Genomic DNA, 19,681 nt, shown 5'->3' on the forward strand with positions numbered 1-19,681 from the left:
CCATCTTTCTATTCTATTCTATTCTATTCTATTCTATTCTATTCTATTCTATTCTATTCTATCCTATCCTATCCTATTCTATTCTATTCTACCATCTTTCTATTCTATTCTATTCTATTCTATTCTATTCTATTCTATTCTATTCTATTCTATTCTATTCTATTCTATTCTATTCTATTCCATTCCATTCCATTCCATTCCATTCCATTCCATATTTTCTATTCTATTCTATTCTATTCTATTCTATTCTATTCTATTCTATTCTATTCTATTCTATTCTATTCTATTCTATTCTATTCTATTCTATTCTATTCTATTCTATTCTATTCTATTCTATTCTATTCTGTAGTATAAATGTTAAAAAGATCTATGTTCAAATATCAATGTCTAGGCCAGGGGTAGGCAACCTCGGCTCTTTTATGACTCATGTACTTCTGGGAGTTGAAGTCCATGAGTCATAAAAGAGCCGAGGTTGCCTACCCCTGGTCTAGGCCATCTAACCCCTGAAGCACAGCATCCTTTATCTAAGCAGTCACTAAACGAATGATTGTAAGTTGAGGACTACCTCCAAACACTGTTTTGGGAGGTCACTGGGCGATATTTTTCACGACACCCAAAAGGTGAGTCGCAGACATATCCTCAAGAGACGTGGCGGGTCTTTTTTTTTGCCCCCACATCTCCGCCCAGGTCCTCAACGCTGCCTCTCGCCCACCATTGCCACCTTTTCCGTCTCTAATCGGTGGGTGGAAAATTCTGGTCATCGGTTTGTGTGGGTTTTTTGTTGTTGTTTTCTCTCTCTCTCTCTCTCTCTCTCTCTCTCTCTCTCTCTCTCTCTTTCTCTCTCTCTCGTTCGTTCTTTTCCGTTTGTATGTTTCAGAAGCCTCCCGTTTGAAAACCCGGTAGTTCAGTCCTTCCTCCCCGGCTTCTTCCCTTCACGAGAACGAAGCCTGAATTGAAAGTGCGAGCAAAGAAAGAGCTGATGGCAGGAAGAGAGGAAGAGAACGACAACAACAACAACAACAAAGCAATGGAGATGAAGACGGCATCACCCCCGAGGCATTTCAAGCAAAGACAGAGGCTGCTGCGTGGGAGATTTCTCCCTCTTTCCAACCCGGGTTGTGATTTGTCTGCTCCGTGGGTTAATTAATGAGATTTGTTTTCTCTATGAATGATGACATTTATTTTATTTATTACGAAATTTATTTATGAGATTTCATTCGCCGCCCAGCTGATATCCAACGGCGCTGGGCGGCTTGCAACGTAAAAACGTTAAAAGCGTTTAAAAGGGAAAAAAAAATTAAAATCCACAACCATAGAAATAACAGCAGATAAGACTCGTTAACGAAGAAAATATTTCCACCGCTTCAAGGCCCTACGGTAAGAGAGAGGAGACCCCCCCCCCAAGAAACTCTATTTCAAGAACACGTTTTCCTTCCTTCTTCACTCTCTCTCTCTCCCTTCCCTCTTTCTCTTCCTTTCTTCGCCTCTCTTTCTTTCCCTCTCCCTCCCTCTTTCCTTCCTTCCTTCGCTTTCTTTCTTTCCCTCTCCCTCCCTCTCCCTTTTTTGCCCTTCCTTTTCTTCTTCCTTTCCCTTTTTCTTTCTTTCTTTCTTTCTTTCTTTCTTTCTTTCTCTTTTCTTCTGATTTTTCTTTTTTCTTTCTTTCTCTTTCTTTCTTCCTTCCTTCTTTTCTTCCTTTCTTTCTCTTTCTTTTCTTCCTTTCTTTTTCTCTCTTTCCTTCCTTCCTATTTTTCTTTCTTTCTTTTTCTTTTTCTCTTTCTTTTCTTTCTTTTTCTCTTTCTTTCTCTTTCCTTCCTATTTTTTTCCTTCCTTTGCTTTCTTTCACTTTCCCTCTCCCTTCCTTTTCCCCCCTTTTCCTTCCTTCCTTCCTTCCCTCCCTCTCTTTCCTTCCTTCCTTCTTTCCTTCCTTCCTTCGCTTTCTTTCTTTCCCTCTCCCTCCCTCTCCCTTTTTTGCCCTTCCCTTCCTTCTTCCTTTCCCTCTTTCTTTCTTTCTTTCTTTCTTTCTTTCTTTCTTTCTTTCTTTCTTTCTTTCTTTCTTTCTTTCTTTCCTTTTTCTCTTTTTCTTTCTCTTTCCTTTTGATTTTTTTCTTTCTTTCTCTTTCTTTCTTTCTACCTTCCTTCCTTTCTTTCTCTTTCTTTTCTTCCTTTCTTCTTCTCTCTTTCTCTTTCCTTCCTTCCTTTCTTTCTTTTTCTTTCTTTTCTTTTTCTCTTTCTTTCTTTCTTTTTCTCTTTCTTTCTTTCCTTCCTATTTTTCTTCCTTCCTTTGCTTTCTTTCACTTTCCCTCTCCCTCCCTCTCTCCCCCTTCCTTTTTCCCCTTTTCCTTCCTTCCTTCCCTCCCTCTCTCTTTCCTTCCTTTCTTCCTTTCTTCTCTTTCTTTCTTTCTTTTTCTTCTTTCTTTCTTTCTTTCTTTCTTCCTTCCTATCTTTCTTTCTTTTCCTTCCTTCCTTCCTTCCTTCCTTCCTTCCTTTCTCTTTCTTTTTCTTCCTTCCTTCCTTCCTTCCTTCCTCCCTCCCTTCCTTCCTTTCTTTCTCTTTCTTTTCTTCCTTTCTTCTTCTCTCTTTCTCTTTCTCTTTCCTTCCTTCCTTTCTTTCTTTTTCTTTCTTTTCTTTTTCTCTCTTTTCTTTCTTTCTTTTTCTCTTTCTTTCTTTCCTTCCTATTTTTCTTCCTTCCTTTGCTTTCTTTCACCTCTCCCTCCCTCTCTCCCCCTTCCTTTTTCCCCTTTTCCTTCCTTCCTTCCCTCCCTCTCTCTTTCCTTCCTTTCTTCTCTTTCTTTCTTTTTCTTCTTTCTTTCTTCCTTCCTTCCTTCCTTCCTTCCTTCCTTCCTTCCTTCCTTCCTTCCTTCCTTCCTTCCTTCCTCTTTCTTTCTTTCTTTCTTTCTTTCTTTCTTTCTTTCTTTCTTTCTTTCTTTCTTTCTTTCTTTCTTTCTTTCTTTCTTCCTTCCTTCCTTCCTTTCTCTTTCTTTTTCTTTCTTCCTCCCTCCCTCCCTCCCTCTCTCTTTCTCCTCCCCTCCCTCCCTCCCTCCTGAATATAATACTGACTAGAATGGGCCACAGGAATCAGAGACAAAATCTCTGGAGATGAAATCTTTTTTTGTCAAATCTCAGCTGCCACCTGGGATAACAGGGTTCTTTTCCTTTGCAATTAAAAGATCAAAGGCCTCGCAGGATGAAATAAGATCAAAGAGGGCTGCTCTCTTTCACGTCTAGCTCTCCTCCTGGTGATTTTATGACATAACGCTTCAGGGCATCAATGCAAAACACATCTGCCAAGGCCTGTTTTGCAGACCGGTCCTCAATCTCCCAGCCTAGCCTATGGCGACATGTTTTCCTGGTGGTCTCCTATCCAACTTCTGGTTGGTTTTGGGAGGAGGGGGCAGCCAAGATGAGCAGGGCACAATTCCTGTGATTAACTACAGGTAGACCTCGACTTACAACTGTCCATTGAGTGGCCTTTTGAAGTTACAACGGCACTGGGAAAAGTGACCTATGACTGTTTTTCACACTTACAACCGCTGCAGCATCCCCAGTCTGAATCAAAATTCAGACACTTGGCAACTGACTCATATTTATGACAGCTGCAGTGTCCCGGAGTCACATGATCCCCTTTTGTGACTTTCTGACAAGCAAAGTCAACGGGGAAGACAGATTCACTTAACAACCGTGTTACGAACAACTGCAGCAATTCACTTAACACTTTAAAGATCGTAAAATGGGGCAAAGCTCGATTAACAACTGTCTTGCTTAGCAACAGAAATTTCGACCTCGATTGTGGTCGTTAAGTCCAGGACTACATGTACCTGTCTTCTTCCAGGATATATTTTTTTTAATCTACGTGTCTTGAAACTTTGCATTTCCTAGTGGTCCCCCATCCTCTCACTAATCAGGTTCTGGACCCAGTTTCCTTGCTGAAATCACACAGGCCACGGGATATCAGTGCGAAGTCTATCACCAAGACCCAAGTAGGCTGGGCTAGATTCAGAGCAAGTTCTCAGCCTATAGTAGGGCTCTCCAACCTTGGCCACTTTAAGATGTGTGGACTTCAATTCCCAGAATTCCCCAGCCAGAATGGCTGGCTGCAGAATTCTTGGAGTTGAAGTCCACACATCTTATAGTTGCCAAGTTTGGAGACCCCTGGCTTATAGGAAGAAATTCTAATGGAAGGATCCCTTAAAGTAGGGGTCTGCAACCTTGACAACTTTAAGACTTGTGGATTTCAGCTCCCAGAATTCCTCAGCCAGCATATGCTGGCTGAGGAATTCTGGGAGCTGAAGTCCACAAGTCTTAAAGTTGGTCAAGGTTGAAGACCCCTGCCTTAAAGTTTTTAGAAACTCTTTAAAACAGGGGTCTTCAAACTTGGCCCTTTTATGACTTGTGGACTTCAACTCCCAGAATTCCTAAGCCAGGCACACGTGCCTGGCTGAGGAATTCTGGGAGTTGAAGTCCACAAGTCATAAAAGGGCCAGGTTTGAAGACCCCTGCTTTAAAACCTCATGGAGAACTGAGAATTATTTAGCCCAGCAGAATATTCAGTGATCAGGCGCTGAGCCACTCAAAGTAGCTTTGAGAACACACTTGTGTGTGTTTGTGCATGTGTTTTCCCTTGTAATGCTAAAACCAGCAGGTGGTCTATATTCTACAACATAGGAGGTCCTCAACTTACAACCATTCGTTTAGCAGCCGTTCCAAGTCATAACGGCACTGGAAAAAGTCTTCACATTTACAACCCCAAGATCATACGGTCAAAAATTCAGGCACTTGGCAACTGGCAGGTATTGACAATTGTTGCACCATCCCAGGGTTGTGTGATCGCGGTTTGCGACCTTCCCAGCCAGCTTCAGAGAAGCAAAGTCAATGGAGGAAGCCGGATTCAGTTAACGACCGCAGGATTCACTTCTCAACTGCAGTAATTTGCTTAATAACCATGTGAAAATCAAAAGTTGTAAAACAGAGTGTGGCTCACTTAACCACCATCTAGCTTAGCACTAGAAATTGCAGTCCCACTTGTGGTTATAAGTCGAGGACTACCTGTAAGGAGCAAATTATGAGAAAGGGGGAAAGTGCATTTTTTTTAACTGCCGTTTATAAGCCTGCTTATTAAATCTACTTTCCATCTCCTGGAAGGATCTATTTTGCAAAGGGGGTTATATGGGATTGCAAATTCAGCCTCAAAACGTTAGCTTCCATTTTGTTTAATCCGACTGGAGGTTGGCACCCGGGTGCCCACAAGGGCCTCCATCCCAGAAGGTCCCTTGGATGACCCCTAAAATTTAAAATTTAAAACTAAACCGGGGAAAAAACAACCCACGTTCTATTTTCCTTAAAAAAAAATTCCCCCCTAAGCCCACAAGGCAAAGAGAAAAATGCCGAATCTGAAACTTAACCCAAAAGCTTGGGGGGTTTTGTGTTTTAAATTAAAAAGGACCCACGCTTTGAGGACATTTTTATTCTCAGAATTGTCAGAGAAATATTTCTTTTTTTTTTTTTTACGGTTTGCTGGATCTTGGGCCCCAGGAGGACATTAATTTAATCCCATTTATTAATTATAATTAATTAATTAATTATGAATAATCTGGCCTGTGTCGTGCTTCAGATGCCTCGGGGCCAAAGCAGAAGGGAGGAGACAAATCAAGGGAGGAAACAAACACTTACCTGACGCTGAGTTCACGCTGCAGGAACAACACAACAAAGACAGTGAAATCAGTCATTATTAAAACGCCAGCAAGGAAACGGGAAGCCGGGAAGCAAATTAATTAAAAAAAAATCAAAATAAAACAGGAATATATCTTCGATATTCACTGCCTCGCAAATTCATGTTTTCATCTTTTTTTCTTCAAGGATTCCCCGGTCTCGGTTTTGCTCGGAACAGGTTTATGCAATTATTTTGTTGGCTGGTGGTTTCGAATGCCTGCCATTTATTTTACTGGTTTGCTTTGCATCCTGGCTTTATTATTCATTTTGACAAATAACTCAAGGTGGCGAACATATCCAACATGCTATCCCACCATCTATTTTGCACATAACAAAAACTCAGTGAGGTGGGTCAGGCCGGAGAGAGAGGGGCTGGCCCACAGTCACTCAGCCGTGTTTTGTGTCTATGTAACGAGGGACTACAACTCATCGTCTCCTGGTGACAAGCTCGAGTCACCCAGCCAGCTTTCATGCCTAAAGTGGGACTAGAACTCGCCATCTTCTGGTGAGTGGCCAAAAGTCACCCAGCTGGCTATCATGCCTAAGGTGGGACTAGAACTCACCGTCTCCTGGTAATTGTCCCAAACTCACTCAGCCAGGTATCATGCCTAAGGCGGGACTAGAACTCACAGTCTCCTGGTGATTGGCCCAAAATCACTCAGCCGGCTTTCGCACCTAAGGCAAGACTAGAACTCACAGGCTCCTGGTGATTGGCCCAAAGTAACTCCGCCAGGTATCATGCCTAAGGCGGGACTAGAACTCTCCGTCTCCTGGTGAGTGGCCAAAAGTCACCCAGCTGGTTATCATGCTTAAGGCATGATTAGAACTCATTTCCTCCTGCTGATTGGCCCAAAGTAACCCTGGTAAATCACCTTCTCAGGTGAACTAGAACTCACCATCTCCTGGTGATTGGCCCAAAGTCACTCAGCTAGGTTTCATGCCTAAGGCGGGACTAGAACTCACTGTCTCTTGGTGATTGGCCCAAAACCACTCAGACGGCTTTCGCACCTAAGGCAAGAGACTAGAATTCACAGGCTCCTGGTGTCTGGCCCAAAGTCACCCAGCCAGCTTTCATGCCTAAAGCAGGACTAGAACTCACCGTCTCCTGCTTTCTAGCCTAGTGCCTTAACACCAGACCAAAGTAACTCTCAAGAGCTTTTCGAGGGCCTGATGGAAGCTGCTTGGACTGGGTCTCAAATGAGGGTCAAAGAGACCCCATGGATGGGGCTGACCAGCCTGGCTACGTTACCTGCTAGCCGAACCTGGATAAGACACTGGGTGGGAGGCAACACAACCCAGTTCCCCCACACACAAACACACCCATGTCAGATGGAGCCGTGCTGTTAGCCTGAAAGCGACCCCTGGAAATGAATGCAACTTAAGCAACAGCAGGTTGTCCTCGGCTTACGACCACATTGAGCCCAGAATTTATGTTGCTGTGCCTCATTTTACGACTTTTCTTGCTGTGGGTGTTAAGTGAAACACTACAGCGGTTAAGTTAGTGCCGTGACTAATAGGTGAATCTGGCATTGACTTTGCTGGTTGGAAAGGCGGCAAAAGGGGATCACAGGGGGACACTGCAACTGTCATAAATACGAGTCAGTTTGCCAAATGTCCGAATTTTGATGACATGACCATGGGGGATGTTGCAGTGGTCGTAAGTGTGAAAAATGGTCACAAGTCACTTTTTCAGTGCCGTTGAACTTCGAACAGTCATTAAATATTATTGTTATTGTTAATAATAATAATAATAATAATAATAATAATAATAACAACAACAACAACAACAACAACAACAACAATAATAATAATAATAATAATAATAATAATAATAATAATAATAATAATAATAATAATAATAATAATAATAATAGTTGGAAAGGACCTTGGAAGTCATCTAGTCCAACCCCCACGAATGGTTGTAAGGTATAGAGGTAGTCCCACACTTACAACATTTTTGGTGACTGAATGTACAACTGTACTGAAAAAAGTGGGGCATGACCGTTTTTCACACTTACGACCGTTGCAGCATCCCCGTGGTCACCTGATCAAAATCCGGACCCTTGGTGACTGACTCGCAGTGTCCCCCCAGGGAGGGTCACGCGATCCCCTTTTGCGACCTCCTGGCGAGCAAAGTCGATGGGGAAGCCGGATTCACTTAACAAGCTGCGTTCCTAGCTTAACATCTGCAGTGTTTCACTTAACAACCGCGGCAAGAGAAGTCGTAAAACGAGGCCCAGCCTGCCTAACCACTCTCTACAGCTTAGCAGTGGGAATCTTGGGCTCAATTGCGGCCGCATAAGTCGAGGACTACCTGTCATTTTTTTCCTATAGTGGGCGTTCCCCAAATTATATTATCAGGAGGTTTTTTTTAATGTGTCTTGAGAGGGTCCAAACCCAGAGCTGGTTGTCGCCCCCCCCTCCCGCCTCCCACCCAGCCAGTTTTCTCCTGTTGTGTTTTGGGGTCCAACCGAGTAATTTTAAGACTTTTGCAGGAAGTTGCCAATCTGCTTCCGGGTCCAAGGTGAGATGCTGGTCCTCACCTTCAAAGCCCTACAGGGCTTGAGGCCAGATTATTTGATCTGGTGGATCATATCTGGTGGATCATATCTACCTGATCCACCAGGGCAGGAAGGCAGGGCATGTTACAGGCCCCATGAACTAGGGATTATCACCTGGTGGGACCTTGGTGGCGGCCCCCTTCTTTATGGAGGCTACCAATGAGTTTGTGTCTCCTCATCTGACCACTCTTGCAATCTGATGGTTAAGCTTCCTCCCCGTTTGTCCTGCATAGTCAGAGGGGCAATCCATGCAGGGGATCCGGTAGATTCCATTAGAAGTGTCTCCCACCTCCAAGCAATCTTTACAATGCATAATAATCTTGTCCTCGTATGGTTGCCTCTGGGCAGCTTGCGATGCCCACTTGCAGATCTCAGAAGCTGCATGCTACAGCTTCTGAAATGTTTTGGATGTATTTCTACCATGGTTGCAAATGTGAAAAATGGTCACAAGTCAATGTTTTCAATGCCCTTGTAGCTAAATGAATGGTTGTAAGTCAAGGACTATCTGTAGAAGACCAGACCGCAGGTTTGCTCAACCAATCTGGGGAGCCCCTGGATAAGGTAAAGATTCTGCTCCCGAATTCCCTTTTTTTTGCAAACTTTGCAGCAAGGGACATATATTATTAATTAATTAATTTTTTGCAGAAGGGGACTGAAGGTGGCTACCATGTGGCTGACACAAAAAGGTGGACTTGAAGCAAAGAAGAAAAGCTGATACCACCCAATGCAGGGGCTTTCCTGAACAGTCATAAGGTCTCACCTCTTCCAACTGGCTGTGCACGTGCTGGACGATCAAGTCAATAGCAACGGTATTTCCACTACCTGAAACAAACAGAGAGAGGAAAAGAGTAAATGTCACTGATTAAAGCCGATATTTGCAGCTCAGGATTGAAATGAGGGGTCCTCGGGGCTCTTGGCTGCTGAGACCAAACCCCACTCCTTCCTTGTCCTGATGACGCTACCTAGTTGGGTAATGAAATGAAATTAGTGCAGGTTCGAGTCCCACCAGGCTCAAGGTTGACTCAGCCTTCCATCCTTCCGAGGTAGGTAAAATGAGGACCCAGATTGTTGGGGGCAATTAAGCTGACTTTGTAATAATGCCACTTGGGGGTGTGTGTGAAAGCCCTAACAAGCAGGCATATACATAGAATGAAGGCTATTGCTAAGCTTGTAAGCCGCCCTGAGTCTTCGGAGAAGGGCGGGATATAAATGGAATTTAAAAAAAAAATCTGCAAGAAAACTGCTCAAGAGAAATGAATGTCAGTTTACTTCCTGTAATGACCTGGGAAATCCCCTAGAGGGCGCAAGCCGCCTACAGATCCCATGCAAGCAGCAGAATCGAAATTAAAGAGTTGCAACTTTCTCAAACCAACTTCCCATCGAACAAGCCCCAAACCACCTCTGCGAAGATCTGACCTGGAAAGTCAACACAACCCAGGTGGCCAGAAAGGCCCAACAGAGGCTTCACTTTCTCAGGGTCTTGCGGAAGAACAGGGTAGAACGACGGCTAAGAACCCTCTTTTACCGGTCTACTATAGAGAGCGTCCTCTCGTACGGTATTATGGTTTGGTATGCTGGTCTGACAGCCGCGGATAGGGAAGCATTACAGAGGGTGGTGAGCACAGCACAAGACATCGTGGGCTGTCCCCTGACACCGCTGGATGACCTCGCCAGGGCCCGCTGCCTTGGAAGAGTGAGGAAAATTCTCAGGGATGACTCTCTTTACTCTCCTACCATCCAGTAGGAGATACAGGAGTATAGCCAGCCGTACCAACAGGCTGAAGAACAGCTTTTATCCATGGGCTGTTAGGCTCTTGAATGGGAAATAATTTTATAATTTTATGTATGACTGACTTGCGAGGCCGGTGTGTTGTGCAATTAGCTCACACGGTGTAATAAGATGGAGGGTTTGTTGTCACTGTAAGTTGGGGGTGGGGGCACGAAGGGAGGCTCAGCCAATCTCAATGTATACATGGTTGTACTTTGACAAAATAAAAAAAAATAAAAAAATACAGGAAGTTCTCGACATATAACAGTCTGCTTAGTGACCGTTCGAAGTTACAACGGCACTGAAAAAAGTGACTTATCACCATTTTTCACACAAGCATTGCAGCATCTCCCCGCTCCCCCGGTCACGTGATCCAAATTCAGGTGCTGACTCATATTTATGACGGTTTGCTCTGTCCCCGGCTCACCTGACCATTTTGTACGACCTTTTTACAAGCAAAGTCAATGGGGAAGTCAGATTCACTTAACCATCGTCTTACTAACCCAACCACTGCAGCGATTCATTTAGCAACGGAGGCAAAAAAAGGTTGGAAAACTTGCTTAGCCATTTGGGGCTCAGTTGCGGTCGTAAGTCAAGGACTACCAGTTCAGTTATTCCTCGACTTACGTTCGTAGTGGACTCTGTCCATAACAGCTGTCAGTCATGACGGCCGCAAAATGAGGCACCCTGATGAATTTTTATAACCTTTTTTTTCTTACAAGCGGTTGTTAAGCAAAAGTGTTGATCGTAAACGACCGCCACCGTCGTTAAACGAACCCATCTTTCACTGTTTTTGTCAAAAATGGGAAGTCAATAGCGGTTTTTAGCCAAAAAAACCATCCTAAATGTGTTTTTGTAAATATACAAATGCAAACATTAGGAAGTAAAAATTTTCTTCTATTGGAAGCAAAGGATTAATTTATTTAAACTGGTTGGAAAGCCCTCCCAAGCATTGTTTAAGATAATATGATTTGATATAGAATTTTAAAAAAATTAAAAAAAATTACATCCCTGAAATTTTGGCACTGCTAATTTGAAAAATTGCAGGGCAGACTGGAGTGGTCTGTTGGCAGCTGTTAGCACAATGTGGGCAATAGAACCTCCAGATTCAGTAGCACTTTACCTTAATGTCCCAGACCAAATCCTTTCAAGCATTTTTTTTTTGCTAGTTGGCTGGAAATGGATGCCAAACACTTTCAGCGTGAGAAAAATCGGGGCAATTTGAGCAAGAGATCTAGCAAAGAGACTCCCCCCCAGATCAAGAATCCAGCCAGGGCAGTGGCGAATAAAAAGAGGATCCCTACCTCGTGGGACCACAATATCGGCTAGTCGCATGGTAGGCTGGATATATTGGTCAAAGGCTGGCTTGACAAACTTGTTATACTGCTTGATGACCCCCTCAATCTCTCGGCCTCGTTCACTGATGTCCCTTCGTAAACGCCGAACCAGGCGGATATCCGAGTCAGTGTCCACAAATATTTTCATATCCAGAAGCTGGGGAGGAAAAAATGAAGGGAGTCAAGTGGCACTTGGGTCCAAAAGAGATCCCTCTAGAACAGACATGTCAAACCCGCGGCATCACGTGACGTCGTGCAACGTACCGGAGCTTTTTCCCCATTGCCGGCAATGGGGTGAGTGCGGTTTCCCAGTGACACGTCCGGCCACAGGCCGGAAGTTTGACCCCCCCCCCCACCACTCTAGAGCAGTGTCTTTCAACCTTGGCAACTTTAGCATGCGCAGACTTCAACTCCCAGAATTCACAGTTGGCTGGGGAATTCTGGGAGTTGAAGTCCGTGCACGTTAAAGATAAGATAAGATAACCTTTATTGTCATTTTTTTCCCTGTGGGCATGACGGCACACATCAAAAATGAAATTTAGCTGCCCGCTCTCAAAGTGGACACATACGTGACACACACCTAAACATACTATATGCAACATATGTATAGAGACCCACACCCCTACATATACATAGCATACGAATGATAAACACTCTCCATCTTGAATATATAATGGAAGGAAGAAGCTTGAGAGTTTACCCAAGGTTGAAAAACATTGTTTTAGGAAACGCCAGAGGGTCGGGGCGGGGGGGAAGAGGGCTGGACTAGAAACGGGCTCCATTCCCATCCCCTCCCCAAAAGAACTTCCTGGACAGTCACATTGGGGCCAGTCCGCCCCCCTCCTCAGATGGACCAACCTCACAAGGCTGTTGGACAAAACAGGAAGTGCTAGACGACCTGTCTAGAGTTGCTGAAAGGGAGAGGGAAATTTATATCTAAAAAAGTAGTGATTGTTAGAACCTTGCAAGGAGGAAGGGAAAGAAAGAAAGAAAGAAAGAAAGAAAGAAAGAAAGAAAGAAAGAAAGAAAGAAAGAAAGAAAGAAAGAAAGAAAGAAAGAAAGAAAGAAAGGAGGAAGGGAGGGAGGGAGGGAGGGAGGGAGGGAGGGAGGGAGGGAGGAAGAAAGAAAGAAAGAAAGAAAGAAAGAAAGAAAGAAAGAAAGAAAGAAAGAAAGAAAGAAAGAAAGAAAGAAAGAAGGGAGGGAGGGAGGGAGGGAGGGAGGGAGAAAGAAAGAAGAAAGAAAGAAAGAAAGAAAGAAAGAAAGAAAGAAAGAAAGAAAGAAAGAAAGAAAGAAAGAAAGAAAGAAAGGAGGGAGGGAGGGAGGGAGGGAGGGAGGGAGAGAGAGAGAGAGAGAGAAAGAAAGAAAGAAAGAAAGAAAGAAAGAAAGAAAGGAGAGAGAAAGAAAGAAAGAAAGAAAGAAAGAAAGAAAGAAGGGAGGGAGGGAGGGAGGGAGGGAGAGAGAGAGAGAAAGAAAGAAAGAAAGAAAGAAAGAAAGAAAGAAAGAAAGAAAGAAAGAAAGAAAGAAAGAAAGAAAGAAAGAAAGAAAGAAAGGAGGCAGGGAGGGTGGGTGGGAAGGAAGGAAGGAAGGAAGGAAGGAAGACAAGGAGAAAGGGAAGCTTTGTTTTTTTAAAGCTTATTTTTAAAACGGATTTATTTCCAAGCCTTCTATCTTGCTCCAATCTTAACAATCTCTGGGCAGGTAAAAGATAAAACGCAACATAAAACACTCCCCCCCTCAAAAAAAAAAAACCCCTTAATTGGGCTTGAGAGAGAACTGAAAGCCAAAACCTTCCTCAAACTAGATGTCCCAATTGAACGGGGCGGGGGCTTTTTCATAGTTGGTTTTCAACTATGCTGACCCCCCAAGTGGCAGGTAATTTCTCCCCCCCCCCAGGCTTTCAGTTCCCTGACTTGGGGCCTCCAAGGGCTGGGGAAAGAAGACATGGTCTGGAGGTGGGTTTGGGGCCACCAATACCTGTGTTTCCCCAAAAATAAGACTGGGTCTTATTTTATTTCATTTTTGCCTCCAAAAGAGGCACCAGATCTTATTTTTGCAGGATGCTTTACTCCCCTCCTGCACCGACAGCCCAGCCGGTCCTCTTCTTCTGTGGCCGAAGGAGCAGCATCATTCTGCAGCTGCATTCCGGCCTGCATTTTGCAGTCGGGCCTTTCCGGAAGGCCTCTGCAGCCGAGTACCGAGCTATGGATTCAATCTATAGCTCGGTTCTCGGCTGCAGTGGCCTTTCCAGAAATGCAGGCCTGATTGAGAAATGCAGGCCTGGCTTCAGAAGACGCCACCGAAGAAGTGGGCCGGCGAGGAGAGGCCTGGCTGGAGGGAAAAAGTGGGTGTGGGGTGCGTGGGTCAGCTCCACACCCCCACACCCTTGCCCTAGCTTGATTTTTAGGTGTGTGCCTCACCCCCAAACTAGGCCTTATTTTTGGGGTAGAGCTTATATTAGGCCCAACCCCCCAAAATCAAGGTAGGCTTATTTTTGGGGTAGGCCTTACTTTTGGGGAAACACGGTACTAACCCCCCCCCCATCCTAACACACACACACACACACACACACAGAGAAAAAGAAGGCTGAAAACCCAGCCTTACCTTCAGGAGCTCCTTATCGGCAAATGCCATAATACCTTCAAATATAATCACGTTGGCTCCATAAAGCATTTTCTAGAAGCAAGAATTGTGCATGGAGAGTTTGATTAAAGTTTGATTAAAACACTTATTTGTTTGTTTATTTTTTTTAATCCCGCCTTTATTACTTTGTGAAGAGACGGGGTGGCTCAGTGGGTTAGGACGCTGAGCTTGTCGATCAGAAGGTCGGCAGTTTGGCGGGTCGAATCCCGAGTGCCGCGGAACAGAGTGAGCGCCTGTTACTCGCCCCAGCTTCTGCCAACCTGGCAGTTCGAAAGCACGTAAAAATGCAAGTAGGAAAATAGGGACCACTACGGTGGGAAGGTAACAGCGTTCCGTGCGCCTTTGGCATCTAGTCATGCCGGCCACATGACCACGGAGACGTCCTCAGACAAGCGCTGGCTCTTCGGCTTTGAAACGGAGATGAGCACCGGCCCCTAGAGTCGGAAACGACTAGCACGCATGTGCGGGGGAACCTTTACCTTTACCTTTTATTACTTTGTAAGTAAAGCTGACTTGGATATAAGAAAGCAAAGCACAAGAGTGGTTTATGGAGAGATTAGCGGAAAGGTTTAAAGTTATTTTATTGAGCTGGGTCACCGGCTGTGATGGAATGTAGTCTGGATTCCCAGGAGGGAGGGCTTGCATTTCAGAGGAGCAAGAGACAACTCAGTCCAGACAGTTTGTGTGAGAGACAGAGGGTGAAGACGACTCCTCCCTATTAGTTCCCAGAGTATGTTTTATGGAAAGCCACCACAGATAACCCCCTTCTTGGTCCTATGAAAGGGTCCCCACTCCTAAGGAGGTCCATCTACAAGAAGACCAAGAAGAAGGGCCTTCTTTGTGGTGGCTCCCTCCCTCCCTGTAGAACATCATCCCTGTGGAAATAAGATTGCCCCTCCCCCCCCCATTGAAACACTTTTGCAAGGCCCTGAAGGCGTAGTTTTGACAACAGGCTTGGGGACCCCAGAGCGGGATGGAGTCCATCAAGTGGCTGATTTGATTGTTGTTGCTGGGGTGTGAGTGTGTCATTGTTTTACTATTGTCCTTGTATTCGGCTTTTATCCTCGTAAGTCGCCCTGTATCACAGAGACTGAGCTGGGCGGCTGTATAAAATTTCTTACATAAATAAGAGAGCCAGTTTTGTCTAATGGTGACTGTGAGTTCTAGTCCCGCTTTAGGCACAAATGCCAGCTGGGTGACTTTGGGCCAATCACCAGGAGACGGTGAGTTTTAGTCCCACCTTAGTCATGAAAGCCAGTTGGGTGACTGGTCCAATCACCAGGAGATGGTGAGTTCCAGTCCCGCCTCATGCATGAAAAGCAGCTGGGTGACTTTAGGCCAATCACCAAGAGACGGTGAGTTCTAGTCCCGCCTTAGTCATGAAAACCGGCTGGGTGACTGGTCCAATCACCAGGAGATGGTGAGTTCCAGTCCCGCCTCATGTATGAAAAGCAGCTGGGTGACTTTAGGCCAATCACCAAGAGACGGTGAGTTCTAGTCCTACCTTAGTCATGAAAACCGGCTGGGTGACTGGTCCAATCACCAGGAGACAGTGAGTTCCAGTCCTGCCATGCATTGTTTTTCTATTGTCCTTGTATTCAACTTTTATCCTTGTAAGTCGCCCTGTGTCACAGAGAGTGAGTTGGGCGACCATATAAAATTTCTTACATAAATAAGAGAGCTAGTTTTGTCTAGTGGTGGCTGAGTTCTACTCCCTCCTTAAGCATGAAAGCCAGCTGGGTGACTTTGGGCCAATCACCAGGAGACGGTGAGTTCTAGTCCTGCGCTAGTCACGAAAGCCAGCTGGGTGACTTTGGGCCAATCACCAGGTCACTGTGAGCTCTAGTCCCTCCTTAAGCAAGAAAGATGGCTGGGTGACTTTGGGCCAATCACCAGGAGACCGTGAGTTCTAGTCCTGCCCTAGGCACGAAAGCCAGCTGGGTGACTTTGGGCCAATTTCTCCCTCTCTCAGCCCAGCCCACCTCACAGGGTTGTTGTTGTCGGGGGAAAACAGGAGAAGGAAGGTGCGTTGGATAGGTATGCCACTTTGAGTTGTTTGTGAAAATGATAAAGGATATAAATGTATGAATGAATGAATGAAAATGAATGAATAAATAAATAAATAAATAATAAAAATGAATGAATGAATGAATGAATGAATGAATGAATGAATGAATAAAAATGGCATGTTGCCCAACTGCCAACCCCTCTGGGCGAATCACAATAAACAAAACCAAGCAATTACAAGAGTTTGTAATTGAGGGAGAAAGCAGAGCTTCCTCAGGCAAAGGAGACACGTCACCCTCAAAGGGGACGGAGCTATGACATCAAGGCCCCCCCCCTCAGAAGCTGGGCTCACCCATTCCTTCTTGCGGCTGTGGGTGGTGAAGTCATAAATGGGGATCTTCACACTTTTCCCTTGCTTGAGTTTTTTCACAGTGGCGATCATCAGGTCAAAATCAAAAGCATCCGGGTGGTCAAAGTTGAAATCGTTGCTGGCAGCCAGTTCTTGCTGCTCTTTCGTCAGAACCTGTCACCAACAAAATGATATTTAGGAGAGAGGGGTAATGAATAGAATAGAATAGAATAGAATAGAATAGAATAGAATAGAATAGAATAGAATAGAATAGAATAGAATAGAATAGAATAGAATAGAATAGAATAGAATAGAATAGAATAGAATAGAATAGAATAGAATAGAATAGAATAGAATTTGCAGATGACACCAAGCTGGCAGGAATAGCCAACACCCCAGAAGACAGGCTTAAGATACAGGAGGATCTGGACAGACTTGAACACTGGGCGCTATCTAACAAAATGAAATTCAGTGGTGAAAAAAGTAAGGTTCTACATTTAGGCAGGAAAAACCGAATGTAGAGGTATAGGGGGTACCTTGCTCAATAGTAACAACTGTGAGAGGGATCTCGGAGTCCTAGTAGACAATCAGTTAAATATGAGCCAGACGTGTGCGGCAGCTGCCAAAAAAGCCAACACAGTGCTAGGCTGCATTAACAGAGGGATAGAATCAAGATCACGTGAAGGACTAATACCAATTTACAATGCCTTGGTAAGGCCACACTTGGAATCCTGCATTCAGTTTTGGTCACCACAATGTAAAAAAGATGTTGAGACTCTAGAAAGGGTACAGAGAAGAGCAACAAAGATGATTAGGGGGCTGGAGGCTAAAACATATCGGGAACGGTTGCTGGAATTGGGTATGTAATGAAGAGAAGGACGAGGGGGGACCTGATAGCAGTCTCCCAATATCTCAGGGGCTGCCCCAAAGAAGAGGGAGTCAAGCTATTCTCCAAAGCACCTGAAGGCAGGACATGAAGCAACGGATGGAAACTAATCAAGGAGAGAAGCAACCTGGAATTAAGAAGAAACTTTGTAACAGTTAGAACAATTAACCAGTGGAACAACCTGCCTCCAGAAGTAGTGAATGCTCTAACACAGGAAGTTTTTAAGAAGAGACTGGACAACCATTTGTCTGAATTGGTACTATAGGGTTTCCTGCCTGAGCAGGGGTTTGGACTAGATGACCTCCAAAGCCCCTTCCAACATTATTATTGTTGTTATTGTTGTTGTTGTTAGAATAAGAATAGAATAGAATAAACAACTTTATTGTCACTTTAAATGTACACTGATCAACATACATTAAAATGAGATTTTGTTGCACTCAGCTCTATATATGTAGTCCTTGACTTACAACCAGAATTGAGCTCAACAGTTCTATTGCTAAGGGAGACATTCGTGAACTGAGTTTTGCCCCATTTTACGACCTTTCTTTCCACACCTGTTCAGCGAATCGCTGCAGTTGTTAAGTTAGTAACACGGCTGTTAAGTGAATCTGGCTTCCCCGTTGACTTTGCTCATCCGAAGATCGCAAAAGGGGATCACGTGATCCCTAGGGCACTGCAAGCATCATAAATATGAGTCAGTTGCCAAACATCTGAATTTTTGATCACGTTGACCCTGTGATGGCTGTTAAGTGTGAAAAACGGTCATAAGTCACTTTTTTCCAGTGATGTTGTAATTTCGTACGGTCACTAAATCTTGTTAAGTCGAGAACTACCTATAGAAACTACACTTGGACATCAAGTTATCTCAGCATCTTTGAAACATCTATTTCAAATGTCATCCCTAACTTTCCCCTGGCACTTTGGGAGAAATAAGTGGGTTTTGGGTTGCAGTTTGGGCACTCGGTCCCTAAAAGGTTTCCCATCACTGATATAAACCGTCTGCTGCCTCTGGCAGGGGGTTAGACTAGTAGATCTCCAAGGTCCCTTGCAGCTCTAAGATTCTATGGTTTTAATGTTAGACAGGAGACTTAACAGGAAAGACAGAGCTGTATAGCACTTTAAAGGTAAAGGTAAAGGTTCCCCCGCACATGCGTGCTAGTCGTTTCCGACTCTAGGGGCCGGTGCTCATCTCCGTTTCAAAGCCGAAGAGCCAGCGCTTGTCCGAGGACGTCTCCGTGGTCATGTGGCCGGCATGACTAGATGCCAAAGGCGCATGGAACGCTGTTACCTTCCCACCGGAGTGGTCCCTATTTTTCTACTTGCATTTTTACGTGCTTTCGAACTGCTAGGTTGGCAGAAGCTGGGATGAGTAATAAGAGCTCACTCTGTTACGCGGCACTCGGGATTCGACCCGCCAAACTGCCGACCTTCTGATCAACAAGCTCAGCCTCCTAACCCACTGAGCCACCACGTCCCTTTTGTATAGTACTTTACTAGGAAGTTAAAAGAACTTAAAATCAAATCATACTGTTTTCTCAGAAAACTACAGGAATACGTCAATTTAATCAACAAGATTTGGGCTGGAGTCACAGATTAATAGTATAACAGAGTTGGAAAGAAGCTTAGAGGTCTTCTAGTCCAACCCCTGCTCAAGGCAGGAGACCCTATTCCGCTCCGGACAAATGGCTGTCCAATCTCCTCTTAACAACCTCTGGTGATGGAGAACCCACAACGGCTGGAGCACCCACAACTTCTGCAGGCAAGTTGTTCCACTGATCAACTGTTCCAGTTAGGAAATTCCTCCTTAATTCCAGGTTGCTTCTCTCCTTGATCAGTTTCCACCCGTTGCTTCTTGTCCTGCCTTCAGGTGCTTTGGAGAAGAGGTTGACTCCCTCTTTTCTTTGGGGCAGCCCCTGAGATATTGGAAGACTGCTATCATGTCCCCCCTCGTCCTTCTCTTCATCAAACTAGAGGCACCCAATTCCAGTAGCCGTTCCTTATATGTTTTAGCCTCCAGTCCCCTGATCATCTTTGTTGCTCTTCTCTGTACTCTTTCTTTACCTGACTGACATAGGACATCAAACCATGTAATAGGGCTGTATTATTATTAGCCTTCTCATCTTTCCTAATACCTATGTCTTCTTATGACTATCAGTTGTTTTTATGATTTATGTTGATTGCTTTGATTTAGTATTTTATGTATCACTGAGTTCTGTACCTTATGATCTATTCTATTCTATTCCATTCCATATTTTCTATTCCATTCCATCTATTCTATTCTATTCTATTCTATTCTATTCTATTCTATTCTATTCTATTCTATTCTATTCTATTCTATTCTATTCTATATTCTATTCTATTCTATTCTATTCTATTCTATTCTATTCTATTCTATTCTACAAATTGCTGTTTCTATTCTGTTCTATT

General features: G+C 44.3%; 1 protein-coding gene across 11 annotated transcripts in view; it reads right to left on the reverse strand.

Moving 5' to 3' along the window:
* The window catches only part of UCKL1 (uridine-cytidine kinase 1 like 1), a 64,269-nt gene that overhangs the window by 18,886 nt on the left and 25,702 nt on the right, over window positions 1–19,681 (reverse strand). For 8 of the 11 annotated variants that reach the window (XR_014025914.1, XR_014025915.1, XM_081323773.1 and 5 more), the window contains exons 4-7: window positions 16,372–16,542; window positions 13,974–14,045; window positions 11,340–11,529; window positions 9,028–9,089 (exon numbers count right to left, since the gene is read on the reverse strand). Coding sequence is in view for 9 of the 11 variants with exons in the window: in XM_081323773.1 (XP_081179899.1) it covers window positions 9,028–9,089; window positions 11,340–11,529; window positions 13,974–14,045; window positions 16,372–16,542 (495 nt within the window). In the remaining 2 variants the exon portion in view is untranslated. Of the gene's footprint in view, window positions 1–5,667; window positions 5,685–9,027; window positions 9,090–11,339; window positions 11,530–13,973; window positions 14,046–16,371; window positions 16,543–19,681 lie in introns of all 11 variants that reach the window. The other 3 variants (XM_081323768.1, XM_081323772.1, XM_081323767.1) reach the window with 1 other exon arrangement.

The sequence above is a fragment of the Vipera berus genome, assembly GCF_964194415.1.
Source record: "Vipera berus genome assembly, chromosome: 3".
NCBI lineage: Eukaryota > Metazoa > Chordata > Lepidosauria > Squamata > Viperidae > Vipera > Vipera berus.